Raw genomic sequence first — 15,193 nt, forward strand, 5'->3', positions numbered from 1 at the left:
TTCGTTCACCCTGTCACGTAATACTACACAACACAATACGTTTTAAAGCTACAGGCGCTACATTCCTTAAAACTATAATTACTACATCTTCCAAGTAGTAAGTGGCCTCCTTATTCCTGTCACCAGGGTAAACCACCTCATGCCTCAATATATTGCATTTGCTGTATATCCACTGACTCTGACTTTGAAAACTTTTTTATGTCTTCCTGTATTTCATTGCGGTGCTCCCTGTCATTAGCATATTTTAATACCATACCTCCATTTTCTGAGCTATGTAAATTGTGGTCTCAGCATGGATCTTTGTGAGACACCACATCCCATTCCCTATTCTGAGAAACTTCATAATTCTCTTCAGTTTTCTGTTTTGTAACTTTTTCAATCCATTCTGCTACCTGCCCCTAGCTCTATATGCTGTGACCTTTGACATGAGCCTCTTGTATGACATGTTATAAAAGGCCTTCTGAAAGTTCATATATATCACATTCCCTGCACTGCTCTTGTCCCTATTTGCTGTTATTTAATGAAAGAATTCATCAAGTTTGGTTAAACGTGACCTACCTTTTAGAAATCCAGAACAAAAACAAAAATACCTGGAAAAACTCAGCAGGTCTGACAGCATCTGCGAAGAGAGATACAGTTGACATTGCGAGTCCATATGACCCTTCATCAGAACTAAGATATATAGAAATGAAATGAAATATAAGTTGGTAGAAGGGGGTGGACAGGAGAGCTTGATAGGGGGCCAGTGGAGGCCAAGAAGAGACTGCCAAAGATGTCATAGACAAAAGGACAAAGGGGTGGTGATATTATCTAAAAGATGTGCTAATGGGGACATTAAGGGAAGCAAGCTAGTGGCAGATGGCCCTAGTGTGGGTGGGGTGAGGTGGGGGAAAGGAATCGAAATGGGCTAAAAGGTGGAGATGAAATAATAGATTGAAATAAATTTACAAATAGAAGGGAAAAGAAAAAATATAGTTGTAAAAAAATTATAATTTATTGGAAAAACAGGATCGGAAAGGGGATGGGGATGGAAGAGAGAGTTCATGATCTGAAATTGTTGAACTCAATATTAAGTCTGGAAGACTGTAAAGTGCCTAGTCGGAAGATGAGGTGTTGTTCCTCCAGTTTGCATTGAGTTTCACTGGAACATTGCAGCAGGCCGAGGATGGACATGTGGGCATGAGACCAGGGTGCTGTGTTGAAATGGCAAGCGAAAGGGAGGTCTGGGTCATGCTTGGACAGACCAAAGGTGTTCCGCAAAGCGGTCACCCAGTCTGCGTTTGGTCTCTCCAATGTAGAGGAGACCGCGTTGGGAGCAGCGAATGCAGTACCTTGAAAAGAGTGTTTGGGCCCTTGGACGGTGAGGGGGGGAAGTAAAGGGACAGGTGTGGCACCTTCTGCGGTTGCATGGGCAGGTGCCATGGGAGGGGATTGAGGTGTAGGGGGTGATGGAGGAGTGGACCAGGGTGTCCCGGAGGGAACGATCCCTGCGGAATGCCGCCAGGGGGGTGAAGGGAAAATGTGTTTGGTGGTGGCATCATGCTGGAGTTGGCGGTAATGGCGGAGGATGATCCTTTGAATGCGGAGGCTGGTGGTGTGATAAGTAAAGACAAGGGGGACCCTATCATGGTTCTGGGAGGGAGAGGAAGGTGTGAGGGTGGATGCGCGGGAGATGGGCCGGACGCAATTGAGGGCTCTGTCAACCAAAGTGGGTGGAAAACCTCAGTTAAGGAAGAAGGGAGACATGTCAGAAGAACTGTTTTGGAAAGTGGCACCATCAGAACAGATGCAACAGAGGCGAAGGAACTGAGAGAATGGGATGGACTCCTTACAGGAAGTGGGGTGTGAGGAGCTGTAGTCGAGGTAGCTGTGGGAGTCAGTAGGCTTGTAATGAATATTGGTGGACAGTCTATCACTAGAAATTGAGACTGAGAGATCAAGGAATGATGGAGGGGTGGAAATTGGAAGCAAAATTAATAAATTTTTCCAGATCCAGGCAAGAGCATGAAGCGGCACCAAAGCAGTCACCGATGTACCAGAGAAAGAGTTGTGGGAGGGGGCCTGAGTAGGACTGGAACAAGGAATGTTCCACATACCCAATAAAGAGACAGGCATAACGGGCCCAACGAGTACCCATAGCTACACCTTTTATTTGGAGGAAGAAATCCATGTTTTTTTAAGTTATACTCTCATCTCTAGATGTTTGTCATCTGAATCTTTTATCAAAAATTCTAGCATTTTTCCTGCTGTTGACAGTAAGCTAACTGATGCAGTGTTCACTGGGATGGTTCAACACAATCCATATACCCTGTACTGACCAGCTTACAATTGAGAATCTCCAGTACATATGTTTTATGTCAGTACAATAACATTATGGTCTCGATCACCCCTTGATTAGATCAGTTTTAGTTAGATGTGAGAATGTTGCCAGATATTTGTGCAGAGATCCTTGCTTTTCATTGGTAACTCTCCTTGTGTCCCTTTCCAGGTGCGTTCATGGGACGTGTATAGTGTCTGATTCCACATACCGCTGCGCGTGCAAGGAAGGTTATGTTGGCAGGCTGTGTGACAAGGGCCAGCAGATGGACAACTGCCAGAATCTGAAGTGTGACCACGGCCGCTGTAAGATCTCTGGGCAGGGGGAGCCGTACTGTGAGTGTGATACCAACTTTACAGGAGAAACCTGCCAAACAGGTAAGGACAAAAAATGGTCTTGAATCTTAAAGCTGCTCATCTTGGTTGGAACCTTGTGGAGGCAATGGAAGGTCTTGATCACTAGCTGGAGAGTGAACGAGACCCCGTGCCACCTCTTCTTGAGAAAGCTCACCTCATCTTGTGCCAATCAGGCACTTGACAGGCAAGAGATGGGCCTTTCCCCAGTCAAAGGCTATAGCGCCTCTTTACTTAGCAGCACCACCAGGGAGATCAAAGGTCACTAGGAGAAGGTGGGAGAATGGGGTTGAGAAACTTATCAGCCATGATTGAATGGCGGAGCAGACTCAATGGGCTGTATGACCTAATTTCTGCTCCTATGTCTTATTATGGTCTTATCGAGGTGGTAGCTGCTGCTGGTATGTCACCCACCCAAAGCCTTGGACTTAGTAGGGAACCAGGCATGGGTGAGTAATGGCAGGAAGGGGGATCACGGTGTGGTTGAGGTCGTTGGGGAGGGGTTCGGCAGCTGGGGCAGTGGGATGTCTCTCCGAGGATTCCCCCTTCCTGAAGCCAGGTCCCTCGATCAGGCAATGAGCGTCTCAGAACGAGCTCCCCGCCCCCAGCCCCGGGACCCTGATGTGGAAAAGCAGTCCACGGGCTTTCCCGTCACTGACTTAATCGGGGCGGAGACGGGAAGGTGGCAGAGTCCCCACCCACCACCCGCACACCAAACTCACCATGGGGAAGGGCACGCGATTTTTCCCCTTTTCTGGTGAATTGATCTGAACCCCAACTTATGTTAATGCTGGCTTTTTACTACTAACATTTGCAAAGCAACAGCAAACATGTATCCCAAAACCTCATTTCATTAACCATTACTTGATTGACTAGACTTTAAATTGGCTCAGTAATTAAGGGAAGAAGGTCTGGTATTTGGTGGGGCCCCAATCCCTGTGAAGAGCTTCAAAAAAGGAGAGGACCAGTCCTGTAATCCAGGCACTTTAAGGATGATAGTCCATTGGAAGTGCAGGGTCAGTGAATTCGTACCATTAGGCAGTGCCCAGTTCTTAATCACCATTTCTGACTTTGCTGACAGACGTTATTCTATGACATTTGCCTTGTATTTATCCTTATAAAAATTCACCTGCCACTCATCTCATTTTGTCCAGATCCCTTTAGATATGTCAAAAGGCAAAATTTACAAGGATGGTACCAGGACTGAGAGGTTATAACTATAGGAAAGAGTGAACAATCTGGTGCTCTTTTCTGTAGGAAAGAGAAAGCTGAGACGTGGCGTAATAGAGGTCTTTAAAATTACAAATGAGCTTGATAGGGTAATGTGGAGAAGATGTTTCCACTTGCAGACAAGACCAGAAAGAAAGGGCTACATATAAGAGAGTGAATGATAAATCCAATAAGAAATTCAGGAAATACTTCAAAGAGCAGTTAGAATGCAGAATGTTCCTACCACATTGAACAGTTGAGATTAATAATATAGGTGCTTTTAATGGGAAAATGGATAAATACATAAAGGAGAAAGGAATAGAAGAATATGCTGATAGGATGAGATCAAGTAGAATGAAAGGACATTTATGCTGCATATAAACCCCAACTTAGACATGTTGGACTAAATGGCCTCATTCTGTGCTGTAAATTCTATGTAATAAAGGTATCAGTCGTAATGAGGGGTCTCCATATGACTGCCCTTACAGTTTAAACAAGACCTAATAGTCCAGTTCATGAAGCCCAGAGTTCCATCTGGCCTCATGATTCTTACTCCTTGGTTCTGTTTGAATCCCATGGCCTCTCAGGTTTGGAAAGGGTTGTTGTAGTTAATCCATTAGTGGGTAAATCCCAAACTCAGATAGAGCTCAGTTAGCATTCACAACGTGAGATGGTTACAGATATATAGAAACATAAATTTAAACTTTAGCTTATACCGTGAAATCTTGCAGGCCATGTTTAAAGTGGCCTCCTTGAACATTGAAAGGGAGGAGACTGCAGCTGGGATCTTCTACTCCAGCAGAATCAATGATGCATGTTCACATGGCAGGAGTTCCACCCGCACAACACCCTGGCCAGTTTTCCTGTGATAGCGTGGAGAGCAGCCAAAAAAAGTGAAGGTTACTTTCCCACCACCAGTAAACCTATTCCCCACCCGCCGCCAACCCCCCCCCCCCCCCCCCGCCCCCAAAAATGTGGGGATTACATTTAAATGACAGATTCACCGTATTTAGCAACTCTTGTGCCTGGCATCAATAAGGTGCAAACGGCATACACCTGCCTATATTTGGTAAATGGTGCCTGTTGACAATTCTGTTGGAAATCATGGCAGGGGTGCGGAGACCCAGTAGAGCGGCTCCTTAAGAATTTCCTGATTCGTCCTTCTAAGTTAGGCCAGAGAACTGATGCACTTTGATGGGTAAACCCTGATCTGCTGCTCTGAAGCGCATATAAAATGTCTAACAAGAGCAGTGGAATCCTGTCACCATTCCTTGGATCCACCATTGCCACTGTTGGGACAGAGCTTGTAGTGAGCTGCACATAAATTAGAAATTTTGCCATAACCAAAGCTGACTGTAAAAGGTATTAGAATTGGAACAAACCACCTATAAACAAAATACCAGGATAAAAATCTGGAAAACTCCTCTCCCATTCCTTAGATGATTGCAACCAGTCCAGGAGACCTTGCTGGCTCTGATCATTCTGGTAACTTGCCCCTTTTTGTATGAAGTTATCTCAGCCCCAGTAAGAAACAGGCCCAGCTCTCACTTGAGCAAAATCAGCAATCAATGCCCAAGCCTTTTCCACAGGTCCAGTATCCTATGGGAAAAGAACCACCTCCTAACAGCTAACCTAGTTCTTGCTTTTATTTAACCTGAGATTATGATCCCTGGGCCTCACTAATCTACCTGTGTCAAGCAAACCATCTACACAAATGCAACCTGGTTGCAGACTTCTCTCTTTTGTACCGCAGAGCTCCTTTGTCAAAAGGAAATGGTCCGGGATGTCTACCGCAAGCAGCAAGGCTATGCCTCATGCCAGACCACAGTTAAAGTCCCCCGACTGGAATGCAAGGGGAGCTGTAGCAATGGAGAGTGCTGTGTGCCACTGCGTAGCAAGCGACGGAAATATGTCTTCCAGTGTACAGATGGCTCCTCATTTGTGGAAGACGTGGAGCGGGTTGTTGACTGCGGCTGTGGGAGTTGCTCCTTGTAGGGACCCGAAGCAGGAAGTGAAGGCTTAACAACAGCACGCACCTGTGACAACTATTGGACCCTTTAACTCTCATAGTGGACCAAAAGAAATGGAAATATATTGTAAGATAACAAATAGAACCTATTTTTATTATTAAAAAAGGACTATTTTCTTCAGTTATTACTAAATATATCACCTCGCCTGGGTATGTATATCATACTGTGTTCCCTTTGCAAGATTTTTTTAACCATTTTATTAACCTAACAAAGGAATTCTGGGAATGCTTGTTCAATTGATTGTTGTGAAGGTGTTTGATGGGCCTGTTATATTGACTGTCAAAGGCAAATTTCCAACTTAAGAGTTTCTGAGCTTATGAAGAAGTTGAAACCTGGCAGCATCAGAACCATCAAGAGGAACATCACCAAAAACCAGTTGACTCTTGGGTTTACTGTAGTATCCATTACCTGCTCTGCTCTCTGTATTAAAGTACCAAATGAACTGATCCATTTTTGTGATAATATCAATACAGTATAATCAATACTCTCCATATATCCAATAACTTGCTGGCCTAGATTTTATAGTAGTAAAGATGGTGAAACTGTTGGAATTCACCAACATTACTCCTCTGAAACTGACAGCAGCTTCTGGCATCCACACTTACGCAGTTAAATACAGAAATCCAGAAGTTATTGTCAGTGATTCTATGCCTCTCCATAGGGTGTACTGTTGAAGTTCCCTCAGACCGTATTAGTGAGATATCATTGAACTGTTGAAAACTTTTGTCTTGCTGTAAAAACCCTTAAACTCAGTTTGAGCTTTAACTGCTTTTAAAGTTCACAATAGCTAATAAACAACCTCTCTGGCCCTGAAAAACAGATTTTATATTTGTGAATATCAAATTTCTCCATAATGATAAAATTTCTATATATTTTTAAAATATTTTAGGAAGTTTGTTTATATTTCAGCTTCCACCTTGCTGCCATGTGTATGTCCCAACCTTTATTTCACTCTCTGTAAAATAAGATTAAAAGTGAAGCATCATTAGTGCTTTTAACTTCCAGATTTGCTGTCTGTGAGAATTCTTCAATGTGATTGGCTATTTGCTCTGCTTGCTTATATCGCTGTTGCTGGACACCTGGAAATCCTCTTGAATTGGCACCAGAATTAAGCTAATCCTGGTAGAGATGAAATCCATGCTGTAGAGGTCGTGAGATCTTTATTGGCAGCTTTTTTTAAAGTCAATGACAAGTACTATTGCTTCGCTACTAATCCCAAAATCCAAGCCAATGTTAACAATAAAAGTGTAGAGCAAATTGTAGACACCTAATAATACGCACACAGTGTAGAGCATACTACAGATACCCAATAACATGCACAGTGTAGACCACACTGCAGATACCCAATAACTTTGACAATAGGCTACAGCTCATCACAGATTCCCATTACCACTAATAGCATCATCAGAGTGTAAAATACAATACAGGTACCCAATTCTATGCCAGTAACATGAACACTGTACAGTCTATTGTAGATACCCAATACTATATTGATACAATGTGGAATGCACTTCCAGTACCTAAGTACGGTATAGAGTACAATGCAGATATCAGATCTATGAAGGCTTCTGCAGTTCCCAGACAGACTGCTGGGTTCAGTATCTTACTTGGTCTCACAACGCCAGAGTTTATGCTAAAAACCTCCAGAGATTTAAAACAGGACACACCAGAAAATAAGGAACATAAACACAAAATAAGGCTGTGTTAGACCGTAGGCTACAGTTTGCACATTCATGTATTGGGGGACTATCTCTGTACAAGTTCAAACACCACCTGAGAAATGTTTTCTACTTTTCCCAATAACATTTAATCAACAGCTTTTCATTTCTGACATGCATGATTAAATGTCTAGACCTCAAGACTCCTGTCACAGCTCAGATGGTCCTCAAGCAGATGGTAATGCTCTTTTATCCATTAGACAGTGTTACCAGACATTAGATCACACTGTTGAGGAAACGCTTATGAAACTCTTAATTTTGATAGCTGTAATGCGCACACTACAAAAGGAGATTACACAATATTCACACTGAAGTTGAGTTTGAATTCTTCAACACTACACAATGAAGCAATGTAGAACTGGACTACATTGTGTGATGTCTGAGCTATTTATTGATTTTCTGTCTCACATTGCCTTCCCCCAAGGTGTCTGGTATCTCAAATGTCTCCCATGTGCCAACCTCTCTTCCTATTATCTGCTCTTGAGGATTTGGGTATCTGACATTTAAGCTTTCAGGATATGAAGATTTATTGTTTGTCCAGTACAATTCAGCTGCTGAGTCAATGATTTAGAAAACATTGAGCATAAATATTTAAGAGGGAAGAGGTGCACACTGAGAAGCACATTGAACAACTCAGTTTTGATGCAAGTGATGGATGACAACAGATATTGAATTTTTTAAAATCAGAAAATAAATAACCAATTGGTACAAGAAAGAAGGATTAAAGTGGGAGGAATTCCTCTTCTGTTTCACCACATATTTTTATTTTCTTACAGGATTCCTGTTTATAGATAGCCTTCCGTTAAATGGAAGAACAAACTAGACTTCTCCATGTCTTTGAATGTAGTGGTTGTCCATGATCAGCCAACAGGGCGATCATCACTTTCAGGGCCTGAAGCACTCTGTCAGTTGATTACCATTGACAGAAAAACACCACAATCCTCCTATAGCTGATTGCTGCTCACATAGTGCCTCATCTGTCACAGAAAGTTGGGTGAGTGAACTGTGGATTTCTCCACTCCCCTCTTGATGATAAAGAAATCTAAGAGTACAGGCAAATGACTGCTGTATTGACCTAACAATCCAGTCAGTACCTGCAGCAATTAACCTAGTGCCTTACATTTAGCCCATTAACGGCAGTATTTACCTAAGTGCCTAACAATTTTGTCCATTTTTGCTGCATTGAACCTAAGTGCCTTACTATCAATTCAATTCAATGCCTTATACCTTAACCTTGAAGGTCTTACAGGTAACCAATGCCTTATACTTTAACCTAAGAGCCTTTCAGTCAATCCAATGCCTCATACCTTAACTTGGGTGTCTTGCAGTCTACTGAATGTCTCATATCTAAACCTGAAGGCTTTATGGTCAACCCAATGCCTTATATGTTAACTTGAGGATCTTAAAGTCAATTGAATGCCTCATACATTAACCTGAAGGCCTTACAGTTAATCAAATGCCTCATACATTACTTTGAGGGCCACAGTCAACCCAATGCCTTATACATTAACCCAAGGGCTGTAAAGTAAATAGAATACCTTGAACATTAACCTGCGTACCTTCACACAAAGCATTCCAATTACTTTAAGAGGCATCTTTGGGTCATTGTACACTTGTTCTGCAGCACTGAAGGACACAGGTGGCAGTGTACCATTCCCAGTGAACCCAATACCTATTGCATTAAACTGATTGCCAACTGGATCAGCAATGAATCCTTTGCATGTCAATCCAGTACTTGCAGCTATTCATCACAATTGGCAAATCGGTGTGCTAGGGTCTAAAAGTTCAATGGTACATGATAAATGTACACCTTTCCATCACTTCTGTAAGCACTGAATATTGACTATGGCTTACACACCAAAGGGAAATGAGGTGGAGCTTGGCACATTTCTTAATGGCAGGCAAGCATCAAAATGTTTACAGGCTTCATAAGAGTAGCTTCCAATCTATACTTTATATGGAAGTCTAGTTAATATGTGCTGCAAAAACATGAAAATACAACTATAATAGAAAACAATTTGTTTCCTTGGACTTTGCCCATTACATACTACGTGTGCAGTAACATACAAAGCAAGCCTGCCACAGCAGTGGTGCTGCAGGAAGTCTCACAGGAAGTCCTGACTCCAACTCCCTCTCTTTGATAAAGTATACAAGGAAATAAGCCTCTGAGCAGTTTACAACTTACAGGTGCTTGCCCCGTTATTCTTTGTTTTACAAAAATATGTACATTTTAATGTTATATATTTTGTGAAGTGCTATGTCTTGTACAAAACAATAAATGGAAGTATTTGCACCAAAAAAATGGACAGAAAATCATTTTATTTCAGTTTAGGTCGGTTTTAAACTGGAAAAATTTTAAGTTTGCGTATAATCGGTATCGATATAAGCTGTACTCATTCCGTATTAAGCGTGTAATGTACCTGCAATGAGTCTGTACTGGTTCAGTAGTGATTCTGTATTAAGCCTTATGATATCTGCATTGACATTTTAGTATTGAGCTTGTATTAATACTGAATAACTTTGTACACTTTTGATCTTATAGTGCTTCAATCTTACAGGTAAACTTATATCCATTCAGATTTCAGCTTGTACTGATTCAGCTTTGAGTTTGTAATGAGTCAATTTTGAGGCTGTAATGATCCAGCTTTTGAGCTATAATGATTTGGCATTGACCCTGATCAGATTTAACTCTGAATCTGTAATGGTTCAGAATTGAGTTCATACAGGTGATTCAGTGTTGAACCCTGACTCACTCAGCATTAAGTTTCTAATGGTTCAGAATTGAGCATGAACTGATTTAGTATGGAATCTGCATTAGTTCAGAATTCAGCCCTATTGATTCAGCATTATGTTGGTGAATGGGCTGAGCCTGTAATTCTGTTTTGAACCTATATTAATTCTTCTTTCAATCTGTCCTTCTTCAGTACTGATTCAATATTCCGCCTGTAATGATTAAAAATTGAGCCTGTACTGATTCAATATAGAGCCTGTGCTGATTCAGCATTCATCCTGTACTGACAATGATGAACCTTTAGTCATTAATATTGACCCAGCACTGACAGTGGTTAGCCTGTAGCCATTAATATTGATCCTGTACTGACCGTCATTAGCCTATAGTCTTCAGTATCAATCCTGTACTGAAGATGGTAAGTCTGTAATTATTAATAAAGATCCCACACTGATGTTGGTTAGCCCAGAGTCATTATTGTTCCTGTACTGATGGTTAGCCTGTAGTCATTAATAAAGCTTGTATACTGACAGTCATTAGCCTATTATCATTGATTCTGTATTGATGGTGATTAGCCCGTAGTCATTAGTATTGATCCTGTACTGATGGTGGTTTGCCTTTAGTTATTAAAATTGACCCTGTACTGAAGTTAGTTAGCCTGCAATCATTAATATTGATCCTGTACTGACATTGGTTAGCCTAAGCCTCTCAACCATTTCATTTTTATGTCAATCTCCTAACATTAAACAGGACCACCCAGCAAGACAGCAGAAATAAGCTAGGCTTCCACAAAACAGGTTCAGTGCTAATTTCATTAGTACTGTCTCTCCACAAAATTATTCAAGCTTTGGACCAAAGTATGAGGGCAAATATTTCCAAATGTTAAGCATTAAATATATACCAAGTTTGCAATGAAACACAATTTGTTTAAAAACGGATTGAATTAGTATTGTGTGGTATTTAGTCTAGTATTAACTCTATGTTGATTCAGCTGGGAATGAGACATGAGACCTGGCAAAAGAAGGTGAGGAGTCCCTTTATAGAACTGACTATAACAAAGAGAACAAATGAAGGTGACTAGTACGGAAACACCAATTTAAGAGTCAGTGAATAGCCTGCAAAAAAAGGTAAGAAGAAGAGAAAGGGATAAAATAGATGATGAACAAATGGAAGGAGATAAATTATTAAGAGAGGAACAGAAGTCTGACAATGGAAGTATCATGTTTGAGATACATGAGCTGGGAGTTTATTGTTTGCCTCCCACTGTTTGGAATTTGGCTTTGAACCAACTGAGTCTGACTGAACTCAAATCTGTGTTTTTCCAACTGGTTCAACTCAATAAAGACAGGTCTAAAGCTTGAAGTCACTCATTCTGAATGAACGATTACAAGCTGAAGAGCAATCAATCTCAATTCATCACGTGTTAATGCACTAGGGTTCCAGATACTACTGTAAAAGCATTGGAGCATCAAAGGACAAAACCATTGAGACTGAGAAAAAGGCAATTGACACCAAAGCTTATCTGTCTCGTAATCTTACCTTTTCCACCTTTTCATCCAACAGCATTTTTAACAATCTAATTGTTTAGTCTCTACTGCCTAGCCTGACAGATTATTCCCTAATTGCATCCATGATTCCAACATTTCATTGTATTCCAACTAGAGTTCAATCGATGTACTTCTTAAAAAAACAGCATGACCTAGAAATCAGATGACACTGCATCTGCTCTACAGGTACACAATATGGCACAGTGGCTTGAAGAGCTGTAGGTGTGTGACTTGTGGGAATAAGCAATTTGGTTCCAAACATTAAGATATTTTGGTTGCGAATTTCATCTGCATAACACCACCTCCAGCTGATCTCCGTCTTGGATACAGGGGTGATGAGGCAGCGCACTGTGTGAGCAGCTGCGCCTGGTCAAGGTCCACCATCTTGAGAAAGTTCCCTGCATGCACCAGAAACAGCTGTACTGGTGTATCCTGATGTCAGAATGCCAATGGCTGATATGCCCATTCCCCAAACTTGGACCATGCATGTCCATTTTACAAATCATACAGCAGTCACCAAAGATCAGGTGTTCAGCTGCAAGAGTGGGAGAGGCTATGGAGACTGCAAGCTCAGTGCCATGTTCTCTGTCAAGTTGTGTTCAGATTCCTCGATGCTACCTGACAGGAGGCTGTCTTGGCAGGCCAGCCACTGCACCCAGAATCTGGGTGTGCATACCCATCAACATTCTTTTGTATGCTTTTAGTGTTAGCGACCACAACATGGTACAGTTTAAGTTTGTTATGGAAAAAAAAATCGACAAGTTGCAAAAAAATGTTTTGGATTGGGGGAGAGTGGATTTTAGTAAAATACAGCTGGATCTGGCCAAGGTAGACTGGGAACAGCTACTTGTGGGGAAATCTGCAGAGGAGCAGTGGAGGATGTTCAAAAAGGAAATGGGGAGGGTACAGGCTCAACATGTTCCCTCGAGGGTGATAGGAAGGAGTAACAAGCCCAAAGAACCATGGATGACCAGAGATATTCAGGTTACGATGAGAAGGAAAAGAGAGGCTTTTAGCAGGTACAAGGGAAGCAAATCAGCAGAGGCATTAGTGGAGTACAGAAAGTGCTGGGTGGACCTTAAGAAATCAATTAGAAGAGCAAAGAGGGGATATGAGAAAGCTCTGGCTCATAAAAGTAGGGAAAATCCCAAGATATTCTATAAGTATATCAATGGGAAGAGGATAACCAGGGAAAGAGTAGGGCCCTTAAGGGACCAAGGGGGCAATCTATGGGTGGAGTCAGAGGAATCGCTAGAGTGTTGAATGAATATTTCACATCCGTCTTCACCCAAGAGAATGAGGATGAAGGTATCGAACTTGGGGAGAGAAACTGCAAGGTTCTTAAGCAAATTGATATAGGGAGTGACAAGGTATTGGAGGTATTGGCAGGCTTAAAAGTGGACAAATCTCCAGATCAGATGATTTGTGTCCCAGACTGCTGAGGGAGGCAAGGGAGGAGATCGCAGGGGCTCTGACCCAAATTTTTAATTCCTCTCTGGCCACGAGGGAGGTGCCAGAGGACTGGAGAACAGCTAATGTGGTTCCGCCATTTAACAAGGGTTGTAGAGATAAGCCAAGGAACTACAGGCAGTGAGTCTCACTTCAGTGGTAGGGAAACTATTGAAGAAAGTTCTGAAGGAGAGTATCTATCACCACTTGGAGAGGCAAGGTTTGATCAGGGATAGTCAGCATGGCTTTGGCAGAGGGAGGTCATGCCTAACAAATTTGATTGAATTTTTTGAGAAGGTGACCAGGCGTGTAGATGAGGGTAGTGCAGTTGATGTAGTTTATATGGATTTCAGCAAAGCCTTTGACAAGGTACCACATGGGAGATTTATAAAGAAGGCAAATGCACAGGGGATACAGGGTAACTTGATAAGGTGGATTCAAAATTGGCTTACTTGTAGGAGACAGAGGGTGATGACAGAAGGGTGGTTTAATGACTGGAATCCAGGGTCCAGTAGCGTACCACAGGGATCTGTGCTCAGTCCCCTATTACTTGTCATTTATATAAATGATATAGATGACTATGTGGGGGGTAGGATTAGTAAGTTTGCAGATGACACAAAGATTTGCAGGTGATTAACAGTGAGGTTGAGTGTCTTGGGCTACAGGAAGATATAGACGGGATGGTCAAATGGGCAGATAAGTGGCAGATGGAATTTAACCCTGAAAAGTGTGAGGTGATACACTTTGGAAGGAGTAATTTGACAAGGAAGTATTCAATGAACGGCATGACATGAGGAAGTTCTGAGGAACAAAGGGACCTTGGCGAGTGTGTCCATAGATCAGAGGGGCATGTTAGTAGGGTGGTGAAAAAGGCATATGGGACACATGCCTTTATCAATCGAGGCATTGATTACAAAAGTAGGGAGGTCATGTTGGAGTTGTATAGAACCTTGGTGAGGCCACAGCTGGAGTACTGTGTGCAGTTCTGGTCACCACCTTATAGGAAGGATGTGATTGTACTGGAGGGGCTGCAGAGGAGATTCACCAGGATGTTGCCTGGGATGAAACATTTAAGTTATGAAGAGAGGTTGGATAGACTTGGGTTGTTTTCATTGGAGCACAGAAGACTGAGGGGCTACCTGATCGAGGTGTACAAGATTATGAGGGGCATGGACAGAGTGGATAGGGAGCAGCTGTTGCCCTTAGTTGAAGGGTCTGTCATGAGAGGGCAAAAGTTCAAGGTGAAGGGCAGGAGGTTTAGGGGGGATTGAGGATAAACTTTTTTACCCAGAAGGTGGTGACAGTCTGGAATGCACTGCCTGGGAGGATGATGGAGGCGGGTTGCCTCACATCCTTTAAAAAGTACCTGGATGAGCACTTGGCACATCATAACATTCAAGGCTGTGGGCCAAGTGCTGGTACATGGGATTAGGTAGGTAGGTCAGGTGTTTCTCATGTGTCAGTGCAGACGTGATGGGCCAAAGGGCCTCTCTAATTCTGCTGCTCCAAGTAGCAGGACTGATCTGTGACCTCACCCTCTGTGAGCTGACAAAGGAACCATCCTTTACCCTGGCCTGCCTGCAGCTCACTTGTGCCTGGTGACTCACCACACGTATATCTCAACTAGCCTCCAACTTACTTGCCATGCCAGTGTATGAACTGATGGCTGTAAGTGTCAGATAAAGTGATGGTGCTTCTTCAGTTACGTGGTTTTGCTCTTTCCTCTTTCTGGGGCTGCTGTGATTAACCTGGCAATAGTTCTTGGCTTTCTGAAAGCAGAACTTCAGGAAGGAAAGGTTGATGTAAGGGGAGATGCAGTGGGAAGCAAGAAGTTCATGGTCA

At 42.4% G+C, this 15,193-nt stretch overlaps 1 protein-coding gene across 2 annotated transcripts in view; it reads left to right on the forward strand.

Annotated features, from left to right (window-relative positions):
• Positions 1–9,929, forward strand: part of LOC121280945 (slit homolog 3 protein-like) — a 738,609-nt gene extending 728,680 nt beyond the window's left edge. For both annotated transcript variants that reach the window (XM_041193415.1, XM_041193416.1), the window contains 2 exons: positions 2,489–2,694; positions 5,633–9,929. In XM_041193415.1, the coding sequence (XP_041049349.1) occupies positions 2,489–2,694; positions 5,633–5,874 (448 nt within the window). In that variant the 3' untranslated portion in view covers positions 5,875–9,929. The remainder of the gene's footprint in view (positions 1–2,488; positions 2,695–5,632) is intronic.
• The last annotated feature ends 5,264 nt before the right edge of the window (positions 9,930–15,193 follow it).

This window comes from Carcharodon carcharias, chromosome 8 (genome assembly GCF_017639515.1).
Source record: "Carcharodon carcharias isolate sCarCar2 chromosome 8, sCarCar2.pri, whole genome shotgun sequence".
NCBI lineage: Eukaryota > Metazoa > Chordata > Chondrichthyes > Lamniformes > Lamnidae > Carcharodon > Carcharodon carcharias.